Raw genomic sequence first — 15,391 nt, 5'->3', positions numbered from 1 at the left:
ACAAACATGGGGGCCATGGGAGCTGAACGGAAGTGGGGGGGTGGGGGGTGGGGGTTGTAGCCAGTCCAGGCCTAGGTGTAGAAACTGTCTGCTCAGAGGCGTTTGGCAGAGATTACTGTAGACAGTGGGGCCTGAAGTCAAAGGCAATGACAGTCACTATAAAAATGACTGTGCCTCAGCTCTGTGTGCCTTCCTGACAGGATCCCCGGAAGGGCCAGCAGCCCCCATTTTACAGCAGAAAGGTTAGATGGCCCTCGTGGTCCCAGGCTGCAGGGGGCGAGCTAAGGTTAGAGCCCAGGCGGCTACAGCCTGCCCTCGAGGGCCACGCTGGTCATTTCCGGCCCTGGGCCCAGCGTGAGTGAGGCCCCCACAGTGAGAAGGAGAGCAAATGGGGCTGAGGGGAAGAGACTTGGGGCGCTCTTCTGGGGAGACCCGCAGGCTGAGTGGGGTTGCTATGGGCGTGGGGCTGTGTCTGAGGGCTGGGCAGTCTGGGGACAGACGCTGAGGGGATGACCGGCAGGGGAGGTGGTGGAGGGAGACCTCGGGGGAGGCTCTGGGTGAGAGGACGGGGTACACAGGACCTGGGGCCCGAGCAGGTAGGGACGGCATCCCCACTCACCCTCATCACTGGAGGCCTCCTGCTTGACCACGGACAGCGGGGACCTGGTCGGTGGCTTGCCCAGAGGGTGACGCCGGCTCTTCTTGATCTCCATCTTCAACTTGGAGAACGTTGACGGTGCCTGGAACACAGGACAGGAAACGGCTTTGAAACGGGAGCGAAGCCGAGCTTGGCCCTGCCCCGGCTCCCCCAGTTGGGGGTGCGAAGCCCCAGGAAGAGGCAGCGGGGGCCACTGTGGTTTCTAACCACGTGCGCACTGCTGGCCTTGGTGATGAGCCACAGGGCCCTTTCGTGGGATGGCACATAGGGACAGGCGGAATCCCCAGCCCGGGACCGGCACAGGCGCCCTACCTGCACCTCGCCGGCTGCTCTCTCCTCCTCGGGCCCTGTCAGCTCCATGGGGGCTGCCACCTGCTCCTTCCAGGTGGGGCCCTTCTGGGCGAAGTGCTCAGAGGCCTGCTGGCAGGCCACGCGGCCCTTGTCGCACGTGGCTGGGCTGGCCCGTGGCACCACGAACAGCATGGGGATGATGGGGCGTGGCTTCAGCTCTGGCTCCTCCCCGGGTGCCTGGGGGGGCACGACGTTGAGGGGAGGCGGCGACAGGGTGCTCTCCTCGGAGGCCGCAGGGCCGGGGTTCAGCCCCGGGGGCCCCTGTGGGGGTGGTGGCACCTCCTCGGTGGGGAACTGGGTCGGTGGGGGTGGTGGCCGCTGGGGCAGAAGCGGGTGGTGAGAGTGCAGGGGGCTGTGGCTCTTCTTCTTCCGGTCACTCTTGGCCTTGACCGGCCGCGGCTTGCCCCGCCCATCCTCTGCGGGCAGAGAGGGGAGACCAGTCAGGGCGAGGCCAGCAGCCACACACCCTCCTGCGAGCCCCCTGCCCAGGCAGGAGCTGGCTGGAGGTGGCAGAAATCGCACTGGCCTTCCCCAAGAGAGCATGGGCGTGGGGCAAGCCCAAGCCTTGGGGTGCCCCCGCCCCCGCCCTCCAGGGTCTGCAGGTGCTCGGAGCACCTCTTGGAATTGGGGTGAGGTGGAAGGAAGAGGCGAGTTCTTCCCAAGGGTGGAGAGAAGCAAGATTCGTTTGTTTTCAGATTTCTGAGTTCTATGTATTTCTATAATGAACACACACGATGACTTGTAGAACTTTCTAATAACAAAGACTCAAACAAGAAATCATAAACGAATGGTCACTTGAGAGGGCCTGAAGGGCCCAGAACAACCTTCCGCCCCCACGGGCTGGCACGGGGGGACTTCCTGACAGCTGACGAGGTGGGGTGGAAGTCCAGCGGGGCGTGCCTTCAGTGGCACTAAGGGGGCTGGGGGTGGGGAGAGGCGTGGTTGGCAGAGTCACAGCCCTCGGATGTCCAATCCTAGCTCTGGGACTTGTGAACGTGGAACCGGACAGGGCGACGTGACTTTGCAGATGGACTGGGCTCAGGGAGGCAGATGGTCCAGGGGGACCCAAGGTACCAACAGGGGCACTTAAGAGCAGAGGACCTTTCCCAGCTGTGGTCAGAGGACGCTGTGAATATGGAAGGGGACTCAGAGAGATGCCGACGAGATGCTGACGATGGAGGATGGGGCTACGAGTCAGGGGCGGGGCGGGGCGCCTCTGGAAGCTGGAGGCGGTTCTCCCTGGAGCCTCCTGAAGGACTAACTCTCCCCACACCTGAGTTTAGCCCCATGAGACCCCTCAGGCTTCCGACCTCCAGAACTGACAGCAAATCAATGTGTGTGGTCACCGACAGGCAGCCCCAGGAGACTCTGCAGGTGGTGACCTGTGTGAGGCCTGCTGCGCTCAGGGTACGGAGAGCTCAGCATCAGGGACCCTGCACTCAAGGACGACAGACCACAAGGCCCAGAGCACAGCCAGCCCTGGTGTCCCCAGCCTTGTCTGACCTGTCTGGAGAGTGGGCACACTAGCCTAGGCCTTCGCCCTCCCGGCCCAGGCTCCCAGGGGACTAACCATTCTGGTCGTCTGGGACCAACGGTTTTTTGGACAACCTGGGATGAGTGGTTGTCCCGGTGACAGGACCCGTGAGGCCCAGCGGTAACTGTGCCTGACAGTCTGCGGCTGGGAGCACAGGACACATGGGGGGCGAGGACCTGCCCCTGTCCCTGGGCAATGGGTGGCGACAGGGAGCACGAGGAGTTCTGGCTCGCGCTGTGGCGCCCGCGTTTCACCCCCTGCTGTAAAACCCGTCTACACGGTGCCCCCGATCCCCAGCCAAAGGCGATGGAACGAGTGCCCGTGACCTTGGGTGAGGGCGTGTCACTTAGACCCTGGTCTGCACTGACCCCAGGAAGGGATCAAACAAGGGCCTCCCTGCCAGCAGACACCCAGCTCGGAGTGCTGGCAGGAGCTGAGTTGCCCTGCTCACCCGCACAAAGGCCAGGCCTGAGCCCACGTCGTGGCCCCCAGCCCCCTCTGTCCCCACTCCGGCCCCCCGCACGCTGCAGCCCTGTAGTGGCTGCTGGGACAGCCCACGGTGTCCCTGGCAAGCACACCCTGTGTTCTCCAGGAGAGGCTCCATCAGCTGGGAGGCAAAGGGAGCACTCACTCCCCAACCCCCACCCTCAGGTCCTGAGCCCCAAGAGGGCACCGAGGGTTCCTGCAGCACCTCTGCCCCAGCTAGAGGGGACCTGACCACTCCCAAGTCCACCCTCCCACAGGCCCCGTGTGAAGCTGGCTATCTGCCAAGAAAGAAAAATAACAGATTCTCTCTCTTGTTAGGACACAGGTGGATGGCTCCCTGAAACGGGATCTCTTCTCCATGTGAAGATGTGGAGAAGGGAGATGTTGGGGGGAGATATGGGGGGGGAGACAGGGGGGGTAGATGCGGAGAGGGAGACGTGGGGGGGAGATACGTGGTGGGGAGACGGGGGGGGAAATGTGAAGAGGGACATGTGAAGGGGGGAGATGGGGGGGAGACTGGGGGGGGAGACGTGGAGCGTTACACGGCTACGCTTGGTTACAACACCACGGCCCCAGGAGTGACCGGACATAACCGAGAAATCCGCAGGTCAGCGGCCCAGGCGGTGCCGGGCCGGGCCAAGAGCCACTGCGCTGCCCGTGCTGCGGCATTTCGGCAGGAGGCTCTGCCCTCTAAGGGAGCTCGCGGCTCCTCCCCGCCCAGTGCAAATGAGTGGACATCGCCCTGCGTGCTTGGCCCGTGGACCACAGGTCCCATCTACTCTCCGCTGGAAGCTCTACTGTCAAAAGGGACAGATTCCGGCCTCTTCCTCACGTCTCCTGGGCTCTGGGAACCTGAAGGGTCATACGCCCTGAGGACCCTAGGCCAAGAAGGACACCCGAGGGCTCTGGGCTCTGTTGCTGACATGGCCACGCTGGGCCCTCAGTGAGACCTCCACCTGCCGGGCCCGAGGGAACCTCGAACGCAGCAGGGGTGTCACACCCGCAGGGCTGCGGGTCCCAGCCAGTCCCTCCCCAGCAGGTGGGACCTCCCACCTCATGGGGTTTAGGACACTGGGTGGGCAGCCTGGCAGATGAGCCAAGGCTCTTCTAGTACTTTCTTTAGGGGTAGGAAGGTGTTATGGCCGAGATTGCCCACCAGTGGGTTTTGCTGGCCTGCCTGGTTTCTACGTCACCAAAGTCCCTGTAGGGAGGTGCTGAGGGGAACTGGGGTCTCAAGCTTGAATCCTGCTGTGCGGCCCGCAGAAGTGGTCTCATGCCTGCTGCCTGGTTCAGGGACGCTGCACCCCTCCCCCCACCCCGCAGCCCCCAGCCTGGGCCTGGTCCCCACCGTCTGGCCAACCCTGCATGTTTCCAGTGTGGAGCCCGAGGCAGGGTGTACCCCGATGGCAAGGGAGGCCTCGAGGACTGTGCTGGGGCGTGTATCCTGTGTGACAACGTGTCCCTGAATGAAACTGGCAGCCCCCCTTGTAAAGGCCTAGATCTGCTCCCTGCTACGTGTAGCAACTTTTCTGTCTTGCTCTACAGCCAATCACAGGCTGTCAGGCCACTTCTGACAGGGTGTTCCATGACCAAGGACACCCACAGTGTCCCCTGCCGGTGCACTGGGCGCTCTCGCCTCCTTGAGGCTCTGGGAAGCCTCGGGTGGGGTCCCTCAGGCTGCGCGCTCCACCAGGGAGACGGGACAGCAAATGTGGTGGGACCAGCCCCCCTGCAGCCCTCACTGCCCCCCCAACTCCCCGGCTGTGAGAAGGGACAGTGGCTGTGTCCAGCCACAGGAGAGACAAGTGCTCTGTGAGATGGCCCCAGCCACGCAGGTGGGGGAGCCCCGGCTGTCCCAGCCAGGGTTAGCACGGCTGCCTTCCCACCTTCCGCCCCGGTCAGGGCTGGGCGCAGGGGTCAGAGGGAAGCAGTACTCCCCAGACCACCAGGCAGTGGGTATGGTGGGGGGACATAGCAGCCAGCCCGGGCAGCAGACCTCCAGGCCTAGCACCCCATCAGGCAGCCCAGGGCCCCTCCCCAGGGACACTCAAACCACCCCACCCCCACCCCCCACGCAGAGTCCCAGGAGCCTCCACTTCTGCCGCCCCCAGCCCCCGCCCCGGGTGCTGTCAGGGAGTAAGTACCCAGAGCGCGAGAGACGGAGAACGTCTCCCTCTGCAAGCACAGGACGGACACCCTGCTGCTCACTCCTGACGGCACTCGCAGCTTTCGGGGACATCAAGCTGGCATTGCAGGAAGTCCAGAAACCGCTTTAAAATCTGCTTGCTCCCCCCGCGGCGTGTTTGCTGTCACCCCCGACTGCGAGCACTTATCTGATGTGTTCACAGTTGTCTTCCCGCCAAAGGCGCGAGGGACAAGGGCTCTCGGGCGGTGGCAGCCACATCCAACACCCTGAAGGGACCACTTCCTTTCTAGAGGGGCTGGTGTTCCCAGGGACCCCCGCCTCCACCAACCCCCCTTCTTGGGAACGAGCCTGCTGTGGGACAGGGACGGGGTGTCTGGAGCCCTGAGCAGAGAGGCCGCCCCCAGAACGGCCCCACCCTTCCTGGGGTCCACGTGCCTCCTGGAGGGCTGCGCTGCAGCTGCGCCACGCGACGCCCTGACCCCCACGGGAGTGAGGACCCCAGAGCCCCGGGAGCCTGGCTGAGGCCGAGAAGGGGACGGGAGTGCAGCCGCCAGACGGTGGGGAGGACGGCCGGTATCCCCCACGTCCCCGGCCCCTTCTCTGTGGCGTGAACTTCTGTCTACAATTCACGGTTCACTCTCAAGAAACACGGAAACTCTTGTTCAGGTGGCAAGCTGGGGAGGCTGCTCCCCGAGATCCAGGTCCTTAGTCCAGGGGCACCCCTCAGACAGCTCATTACCTACCCAGCACCCCCGAGCTCGGCCGCCCGACTTATGGAACGTGCAGTTGCTGGTCATTCCCATGCCCCGGAGCACACGCCACGTGGGGGTGGGGCCTGGACGACCATAGGTCTGAGCCGCATGTGCCTCTCCAATATGGGCGACGCTATGTCCCCCCGACCCCAAATTCCTGTGCTGAAGTCCTACCCCCACTGCCTCAGAATGTGGCTTTATTTAGAGTCATTACAGATGAGGTCATCAGAGTGGCCCTAATCCAATGTGAATGGTGTCCTTATGAAAGAGGGTCATTTGGGCAGAGATGATGGCATAGAAGGAACGCCCCATGCATGCAAAGATGGCACGTACGAGCCAAGGAAAGAGGCCTCAGGGGGAACCAGCCCTGCTGACACCTCGGTCGTGGGCGGCTGGGCCTTCAGACTCGCAAGGCCAGGGGCTTCTGTTGCTGAAGTCCCCGCCTGGGGCGCTTCCTAGCGGCCAGAGCAGGCTCAAATGTGTCCTCGACAATCCACGGCCTGGCTTGGCGAGTCTGCTCAACTTTAAGTGGGATGGTGACGTTCAAGGCTACGTCTGAGAGTCCCCCAGGCAAAGAATGGTGGCCTTCACGTGTCCTGCCTGCAGCGGGGGAGGCTGTCCTCGGCTGTCCTCGCTCCTGCCCCGTGAGGCGGTGGCCAGTCTCCAGACCGCCGACCTCCCTTCTGCCTCTCCCTCCATCTGCGTTTGGCTCGACACCCGCCACTCCTCCGAGAACGCCGATAAAGCGGGTAACCTGCCTCTGCGAGGGGGGTTTTCCCAGCACACCGCTCCATTATTTAGCAGTTCCTTGCTTTTGAAAAATGTCTCTAATTTTCTCCACAAAGGCCCTGTTTTTTGTCAGCTGTGTTTGGGGCGAGAAGCCGGGTGTGCCACCCTCTAGTTGCTTTGTGGCAGGTGGCCTCCTGACGGTGGTGCTGCCCGCCCGCCCGTGGCTGGCCCACAGGGATGAGACCCGGCTCCTGTGGCACCTGTCCCACCCGAGTGACTTGATGGCGCCATCTCTAAACCCTGTCCCACACAGGAGAGCCACCCGCCCCGACAGTGATGGCGCGGGCTTCCTCTCCAACCAGGCGCCCTTCCCCTCGGGCCTGCTTGCTGGGCTGGGCTGGGCTGGCCAACCCGCCTGTGAACACCAGGCACTTCAGTGACGCCCGCCATCCAGGGCGCCAGCATGCGATTCACCCAGAAACTCTTCGCTCTCCCCGGTGAGTGCCTAGGGGGTCCCCGTCAGGGTCACTCACCCTTCCAGCTGGAAGACACAGCCCCACCTACATGCCATCTCGTGGGAACACTGGCAGGCGTGGGCCTGTCCCCGACTGCACCCACGGACAGTCACCTCAGACGCTGCATGGTGACGAGCACATGGCTCCAAGGCAGGTGGGGCTGTGAGGGGCCCACACGCCCCCAAGACAGAGCCGCAAACACGGAAACTGATGACCAGGGTAGAACTTTCTGGTGACCTACGACCTGTGACCGGGGCCTGAGGCCCCCTTGGGAGCGAGTTGCGGGCAGGCCCCTGGAGAGGGCCAGAGAAGAAAGGGCCTCTCCCCTGGAGGGTGGTCTTACCTGTGAGCTTGGAAAACGAAGCCTGCCACAAAGAGGGGGAACACTGGGAAACGTGGGGCTGGGGACTTCCAAGTGCCCAGAGGTTGACACTGCAGGGCTAAGGGGCCCCACGCCGGTGCCCCAGCACGGCTCACCCGGCTTCTGGCCCCAAACAGCGGGCATCCTCCACGACGGGGCAGATGACACCTCTGCTCTGAACGAGACATCTGTGTCCCCCCCAAAGTTCGTATGTCGAAACGGAAACCGTAACGGACTGGCCTTAGGAGGTGGGGCTGCGGGAGCCTGTGGTTGGTCATGGGGCCATGAGGGTGGGCCCTTGTGGACTGGACCGGCACCCTCACAGCAGGGGCTGCAGAGTTACAGCGAGAAGGCAGCCGCCTGCACCCCAAAAGAGGCCTCACTCGCACGCAGCCACGCTGCCAGCCTGGTCTCGGACTCCGGCTCCAGGACCGTGAGGAACAAACGCCTGTGGCTTCGAGCAGCCCCGTCTGTCTGCGGCGTCGTGAGCGCAGCACGGCTGGCTGAGACCCCCTCTCCTCTGTCTGGGAGAGGACGGACCTTTCACAGCACCCCAAGATTCACGTTTTAATGACATGCCCTGCCCAGCCAGGAGAGCGCATGAATTCGGGATTCTTAAAGAGCGGGGACTCGGAGCCACAACGAATGCTGGCTCTTTCCGCCAGCTGTGAGCCCGAAAGGAGCCGGCGTGGGCTCCCGGCCCGGCGTCCCCTGGCCTCCCCGCCGGCCGAGACTGACCTTCTGGCCCCTCCACCTCCCGGCCCTGTGGCGGGGGCTGCGGGTCCTCCTCCTCGTCCTCGGGGTCGGCCTCCTGCATGGCCTCCTCCTTCGCACCGCCGCCCGCCTCCTCCAGGAGGGCCGCCCCGGCGGGGCCCTCCCCTGGCGACTTGGGGTCTTCTGGCTTGGGCTTCTTGGGTTGGCTGCGCTTCCGGTGGGACCTGGAGAGCGAGAGTCATCAGACAGGAGGCAAAAACAGAAGCCGGGAGAAGCCCCTGGTCTGCGCTCTGCCTGGCAGAACGGAGACCCCTACACAGAGTCGGGGGACACGGGGACTGGTGGGTGGCTCCTGGGGGCGGGGGTAGTGGAGGAAGAAGAAGCCTGGGGGCAGGGCAACGGGGACGGTGGGGTGGTCAAGCGCGTGCTGATGACAGCTGGAGATGGGATGGCAGACGGGGACCGGGCTCCAGGAGCCCCGCATCAGTGGGGCAGGAGGGACGGGGGTGTGACCGCGATGGAGTCAGCAGCTCGGGGAACGCCTGGACGAGCGTGGCGTGGGAGGTGCACTTACGGCGGCCCCGGCCTCCTGCTCTGCTCTCTCCTCCTCTCTAGGTTTGGCTTCCTCTCCTCCTCAGTCTTTCTCCAGTGTCTGCTTTCTTTCAGACTAATTTGTCTAGAACGTAAACGTCAGGGAGTTTTCCTCTGGGACTCGCGTTAGCTCCCTAGGACGCCTCACCTAAGGGCCTCGTCCTGGGCGCCTGCATCTGTCCGGTGCCCGTGCTCCCTGTGTCCCTCTGTACTCAGGAGCTCCGGGCCCAGGGCGGCCCCTCCTCTACCTGCGCCCTCACCCCGCCTCGCCCACCCCCAGTGCCTGCCTCGAGGACAGGGCCCTGGCCGGACGTGCCCCGGGACGTGGGCGTGGACATCGGTCCCCAGGGAGAATGCGAGCTGAGGCTTAGCTCTGTCTCCTTAGTGAAAAGGAAGCTGCGAAGGGGAGGGGCCTGTGGACTGCTGGGGGTGGGGGTGGGGGGGTGGCTTTCAGACTAACCGGAGGTGTGTGGTGCCCCAGGAGCTTGGACAGAAGTGGGCATGGGGTGCCCTCCGGGGGGTGGGCATGGCCCCATGGCCGTGGGCCTCAGGCCTCATGACCAGCCCCCACCAAGCTTTCCTTTCTCCTGCTCAGCAGCCTGAGGATGCCAGCGCTCCTCAGAGAGGTGCTGGCTGCGGCTCCCTTCCACCTACGAGTTCTCCACGTGGCCCCAGTGGGGTCAGACTCGGACATGGAGAGTCCTGTGGCAGCCACACCTGCACGGACCAGCAGTCACCGAGGAGATGCAGCGCTATCTGGCTGGGGCTGGGCGGGGGCCGGGGGAGGCCACAGGGGCTCCCGATGCCAGGACCCCTACTTCCCACCTTGGGGTGCCTATGGCAGGCACCAGACCTGCCAGCTCCCTTGCTGTCTCCCCCACCTGCCCTTGCTCTCCACCCTGGCTTCCGGGGCGCCCCCTCCTACCCGCCCCGCCACGCTAACCACGGCTGCTCGGTCTCACGGCTCAGCCAGCTCAGGGGCCCTGGCCTCTGCTGCTCCGTGCCCCCTGAGCCCAGGCGATGCCCATGGGGTACAAGACAAGCTCCACTTGATGTGTGCAGCATGAATTGCCTCATGACCAAAGGCGAAAAGCGGGTCGCATTCCAGGGTAGGGGAGCGTCATGGGCGGAGGCATGGCGTCACACACAGCATGGCGTGCACGGGTCACTGCGAGCGGGGCGGAGCGGGAGGGCAGCGGGGGTAGGAGGGGACACAGGAGCCAGCGACTCGGGCCGCCCCGGGGACATTCTCCACCGCAGCAGAGCCACCAGCACCGCAGCAGAGCCACCAGCGAATCCACATGGAGCAAAGTCTGGGAAAGGCCAGGTGCAGCCCCACAGAGAGATGGGCAGAGAGTCCCGGGCCCGGTGGTAGATGCAGCTGGCTTTCATCACCAGCTGTCACCCCAAGAGGAGCTTCTGTCCAGGTCTGGGAACACTGCGGGGCTGCGGGTCCAGATGCCCAAAACAAACCCCCACGCTGGCCCCGGGCAGCGCCCAGTAGAGGGGTGTCCCCGATCGCCGACTCACCTGGCTTTGGCTTCTTGCAGCTGCCCGGCCCCTCGGCCCCCTCTCGCCCCTCCCCCACTCGGCCCTGGAACCACCCCTGGGGGCCGCCTCTGACCCTACCCCGCCTGCTCCCAGGGCCGATCAGGGGCGTCCCCGCCAGCACCCTATCTGCCCCAGAGACCTTTACTCGGCCCCGGACACACTGCAGACCCCCAGCCCCAGTGCAGAGACCCCAAAAATGAGTGGAACCAGGTGGACAGACCTGGGCAGAGGGCCGCGCCCCACTGCAGGGGGAGGCGAATTGGAAACTATCACGCAAAGAAACATGAGAACGAAAACCAGGAGAATAACGGGGAAGGACCTGGGGCCGCTGTGCCTCAGAACTGGGGGGGAGGCGCCACAAAGCACACCCTAACCCACAGGCCAGCCATAACAGCAGCCTGGCTGCTCCCCCGACAGGACAGGTCTCTTAGCTGTTTCTTCCCGAAGCTACTTCCACGCGGCTCCCTGAGGCTGCTGCTTTTTTTTTTTTTTTTTTGGGTTCTGGCTTCCTCTGCTGAGTTACCGAGCTGCTCAGACACTTAGGATGTGGCCATGCATCCTGCTTCCCACCAGCTCCTCTCTGCAGCTGCCGCTGTCTTCGGCTGTGGAGAAATTACTCCTTTACGTTTTTCTGACGGTAAATATCATTCTTCGTGAGCAGCGGAGCAGCTCGCACTGCACTCTCTGCTCGCTCTTCCTGGAGCCGGTCAGTGTCCCCCCCGTCACTCAGCTTTCCCGGTCAGCTCCTGGCTCTGGGTGTGGCCCTCCCATGCGGGGTGCCACAAACTCCTAGAGGCCGGCTTGGACGCTCCTGAGCTGGATTCGTTTTCCTTGATCCCATGTCTTTCGTGGCTGACGCCCTTGTTTGGCTGGAGCACGTCCTCAGGTAGCCTCCTCAGAGAGAAGGGAAACTCTGGGGCATTGCACGTCTACAAAGATCTCTGCTCCTCTTCGGCGGTTAGTCGGTAGTCTGGCTAGATACATACTTCTGGGCTGAAAATTATTTCTCTCTGACTTTTGAAACCTTGTCCCTTTGTCTGTTAGCTTGTGGCATCGTGCTCGCTAAGTCCGATGCCATCTACGTCCCTTGTTCTTTATGGTGCCATATTTGCCCCAGAAGGTCTGGAGATCTGTTTAACATACGAGTTGTGAGAACGCAGAGCGATGTGCTGTGTGGAGTGCGTGATTTTCATCCCGCGCCAGACTGTTTCATCTGAAAACACACGTTTTTGGGTCCCAGGAACTGTTTTCTCCTCTTTTCCCGAAACTCTGCCTCATAGAGGCTGGGCTTCCTCAGTTGAACCTCTGACCTATTCCCAGCTCCATCCTGCTGTCTGACACTCTACCAGGTTTCCCCAAGCTGCCTCCCAACCATCTCTTATATTTCCTTTGCTCTGCTTTTAAATGTCCAAGAGCCATCTCTTTCCTCCCGAGAACGGGTTCTTCGGTCGTAAACGCACGGCCCCCGCCCCGAGGACCCGGTGCTCTCCTCCCGATGACTGCACGGACTCTCCGTGGGCTCCCTGCCCCCTTTCTGTCTGAGACGCTCTGTCTTGCACTCAGCGTTTCCTCAGAGGTCTAGAGACCACTGGCTGGGTTGTGCGAGGGACTAGGAAGGTCAGGTCCTTGGTGGCTGTGCATCTGTGCGAAGGGCTGGCCGGAGGGGACGGAGGGCAGGAGCCCAGCCGCTTCACAGAGACCCGTGACGTCAGGATCTGCAGCTTCGCTCTGCTGTGCGCTCTGGGGCCTGGAGACCCTCAGGGCTGGGGACACCGTCCCCAGGCTTCCACTGTCCCACCCCAGGAAGGCTCCTCCCTCCTGCCCAGGTTCGACCCTACCAGGCAGCAGGGCCACGTCCTATGCTTAGATACGAGGTGGGGCAGGGGTACAAGCCCAGCAGCCCCTTACGCCTGCCTCGGTCCCCGTCCCGGGAGGCATGTGTCCCAGAAGCCAAGGCCTTCCTAGGCGTCCTCAGCATGAAGCAGCCGCCCTGTCCACAGGTCCACAGACTAGAGTTTGCAGAGTCAGATGTCACCAGCCCAGCCTTTCCTGCTGCTCAGCTGTCATGGTCCCCTCTTCCGTTCTTTGTCACTCACATAGTGTCATCTTAGTGGCACTTAAGGAGAAGATACATATGCACTTGTCAGGTTTAACAGGACGTCACCTGTTAAGTTTATACAAACCAAATATTGGGACTGAGTCCAAATACCTGTACTAACATTTCCAAGCTAAAAGCAGGTGTCCTTGGACCACAGGTGGCAGGAGGGAGAGTGGGGGGCTCCCTTTAGGTCTGAGTGCGGTGGGCTCAGAGTGGCTTTGGGCCCACTCACCAAGGAGCCAAGGGCACTCAGCCTCTCTACACCCTAAGTCATGGCTGTCGGCTTTCACAGGACCAGCTGTCGCCCAGGTCTCTTGACTCCACAGGGGGGTTTGGGGCAGCCAGGGCCCTGTGTTCCAGTGCGGCCCCAGGGAGGGGCAGGGGGCTGCGGGCCATGTGCCCTGGGCTCTCCTCCCCTTGGGGAGCCTCAGGACACAAGCCCCGCTAGGTCCCAGCACTCCTGGGCCCCACAGGCAAGTAGGGGTGTGGCCTTCAGAGGCTTTTGCCTTCGGGATGGCGCACAGCGTGTTCTAGGCAAGAAGCATTCAGGGAGCGTTCGGCGAGTCACCAGGGCGACAAGCTCCTCAGGGCCTGGCAGGCCCAGGAGTTGCAGACCCAGCTTCTGAGCGGCCAGGAGCTGCGTCTGTGTGGAAGGCTTCCAGACTGTGGCAGGGCCCGGTGGCATCAGAGGGGCCGTGGTATCTGGCCTGCTCGGGCCCCGCGAAAGCTCAGGAGGCATTGAGGGGACTCGAGGGGCTGCCCCGTCCCCTCATTTCCACGGTGACCTCAGGGTGGTGGGAGAGAGGCGCTGCAGGTGAGCGAGCAGGGCCGGGGGCTCTCGGCCACGCTCAGCCGGTGGCCTCCCCTGTGGGCAACTGGAGGTCGCAACCCGTGGAGCCGGCAGGGGTGGGATGGGGACCCGCGCGCCCCACCCCCACTGCCCTCCTCTCGGCTACGGCGTGGTGGCAGCGCTCAGGTGTCCTGCACACATGTGTGCAGGGGCCGAACGCACACCTGCTGCGCCGTGCAGCTGACGAACTGCGTTTCCTGACGCTCTTGAAACAAAGAGGAGGCTTGAGGCCAGGACTGTCCATGGAGGGGGCTGTGGGGAGCGGGGAGCAAGGAGCGGGGAGCCAGGCGGGAGCCCCACCTGGTGGTGAGGGCCAGAGGAGCCTCCTAGCAAGGAGCAGGAAGGTGCCAGCTTTGCACCCCGCTTGTCACGGGGCAGGGTCAGTTTATCTGACAAGATCTGGGCGTGGAGGATACATCCACGGGAGGGCGACGGGAACAGGGCAGTCCATTCTCTCCCGCAGGGGCCAGCACCTGGCCTCTGCTCTGAGGCGACGTGTGGGGTGCAGTGTGAAGGGCCGTCAGGAAGGCTGGACAGTCACGGGTGAGGGTGGGACCTGGCTGAGCGGGGCCGAGTGGGACCAGGGAGGAGCCGCAGGTCCCAGAGGATGAAGCGAGGCTGCAGGGAACACGTGGGGTGGGGTGGGGGTGGGGGGTAGCAGACAGCATGGAGCCCACCCCAACACCATGCCCTCTGTCTAGGGCAGGGGTTTCCACCCAGGGACACAAGATGGTGTCAGGGGACATTTGTGGTCATCATAACTGGGGGAGCACCTGGCACTGAGCTGGCGGGGGCAGGGATGCTGCTTGGCACCTTAGTGCTCAAGACGGGCCTCCCCAGAGGATGACAGCGTGGGGGAGGGAGTGGCGGGGCACACGACCCAGTCTAGGGCCCAGACCCACCACTGCCCCCAATTAGCCCAAGCTGGCCTTCCCGAAACCCCTGCCGGGGCTCAGGGGAGCCCTCCCCAGGGCCCAGGCCGCCATGTGGAACAGGGGTCAGGAGGGCACGAGAGTCAGTCCTGAGAGTCAGTGATGCTGACGCAGAGGGGGAGGCGGCGTGGGCTTTGCCACGTCAGTCCCCCTAATCAACCTTTTCAGAGAAAGCCCCCCACCATGACTTAAAAAGAAGGGAGTCAGCCACATTTTACATATTGAAGGCTTTAAAGAAAATTATATCCTGGGGAACGTGGCTTAATTTATTATTCAGTCCCATTGCTGGACTATTCCGGCTCCCCAGGTCGCAGGGAGAGGCGGGAGAGGAACGCTCCAGAGAGGAACAGAGCGTGACAGGCGGGCTGGGAGCCGTCCAGCACGGGCCGGCTGGGCTGAGGGAGGGTGAGGGGGCGGCGGGCAGGGAAGGGGCCGGGGGCGGCTTCCTTTGTGCACACGAGGTTCTGGCTAAGGCGTGCTCAGCCTGCTGGGGTTCCTGGTGCTCTAGCCTATCCATTTCTGAAGTGTGGCGCCTGTTTTTTGGCAGTCCACTCTGCTGACCAATTAGCCTGAGCCACAACCAATTAGCCACTATGCAAAGGCTGCAGCCGGCTCTGCTCCGCAGGCTTGCCCAGCCCAGCCCAGAAGAGCTGGAGCTCCCTGTCACAGAGAAGCCGATTCTCTCTAGGACACACAGGAGAGCGGGACATCAAAAGGGCAGACCGCAAAAGAAATCAGAAGACTCAGGAACAGGTGCGGGAGATTCCGGGCTAACAGAAGGTTCTCAGAGGCCGAGGGGCGGGGCAACAGGCGGGCGAGTCACAGACGCACTGAAAACCAGAACCGCCCAGCTGGGGGAGCAGGTTCTCCACTGGGCCTGACCGCCAGGCCAGGATGATTTTTCCCAGAAATAGTCCAAGGATGGAGAGTGCCACCAACAGGGCATTGAAGGAAAAAACTGGCTGAGCCCCGACCCCCCAAGTGGCCAAGCCCTGGGGCCAGCCGACCACCACCAGTGGGGACAAGAGACGCCAGAAGTGACCCATGGCTGCAGATGGAAAGTCTCGCCAAGCCCCAGACCCGCCTGCTGCCTGTTTTGGTGAGGCCCACTGGCTGAGAACAG

At 63.2% G+C, this 15,391-nt stretch overlaps 1 protein-coding gene across 3 annotated transcripts in view; it reads right to left on the bottom strand.

Moving 5' to 3' along the window:
• KDM4B (lysine demethylase 4B) overlaps positions 1-15,391 on the bottom strand; it is a 128,867-nt gene that overhangs the window by 16,340 nt on the left and 97,136 nt on the right. For 2 of the 3 annotated variants that reach the window (XM_011373564.2, XM_023538552.1), the window contains 4 exons: positions 8,821-8,922; positions 8,271-8,470; positions 971-1,425; positions 620-740 (listed from right to left, as the gene is read on the bottom strand). In XM_011373564.2, coding sequence (XP_011371866.1) covers positions 620-740; positions 971-1,425; positions 8,271-8,470; positions 8,821-8,922 — 878 coding nt within the window. The remainder of the gene's footprint in view (positions 1-619; positions 741-970; positions 1,426-8,270; positions 8,471-8,820; positions 8,923-15,391) is intronic. The other variant, XM_011373565.2, reaches the window with a different exon arrangement.

Source organism: Pteropus vampyrus, unplaced genomic scaffold (assembly GCF_000151845.1).
Source record: "Pteropus vampyrus isolate Shadow unplaced genomic scaffold, Pvam_2.0 Scaffold226, whole genome shotgun sequence".
In the NCBI taxonomy this organism is placed as follows: domain Eukaryota; kingdom Metazoa; phylum Chordata; class Mammalia; order Chiroptera; family Pteropodidae; genus Pteropus; species Pteropus vampyrus.
Note: the sequence above shows the minus strand (reverse complement) of the source record. Positions and strands in the feature narration are given on the sequence as shown.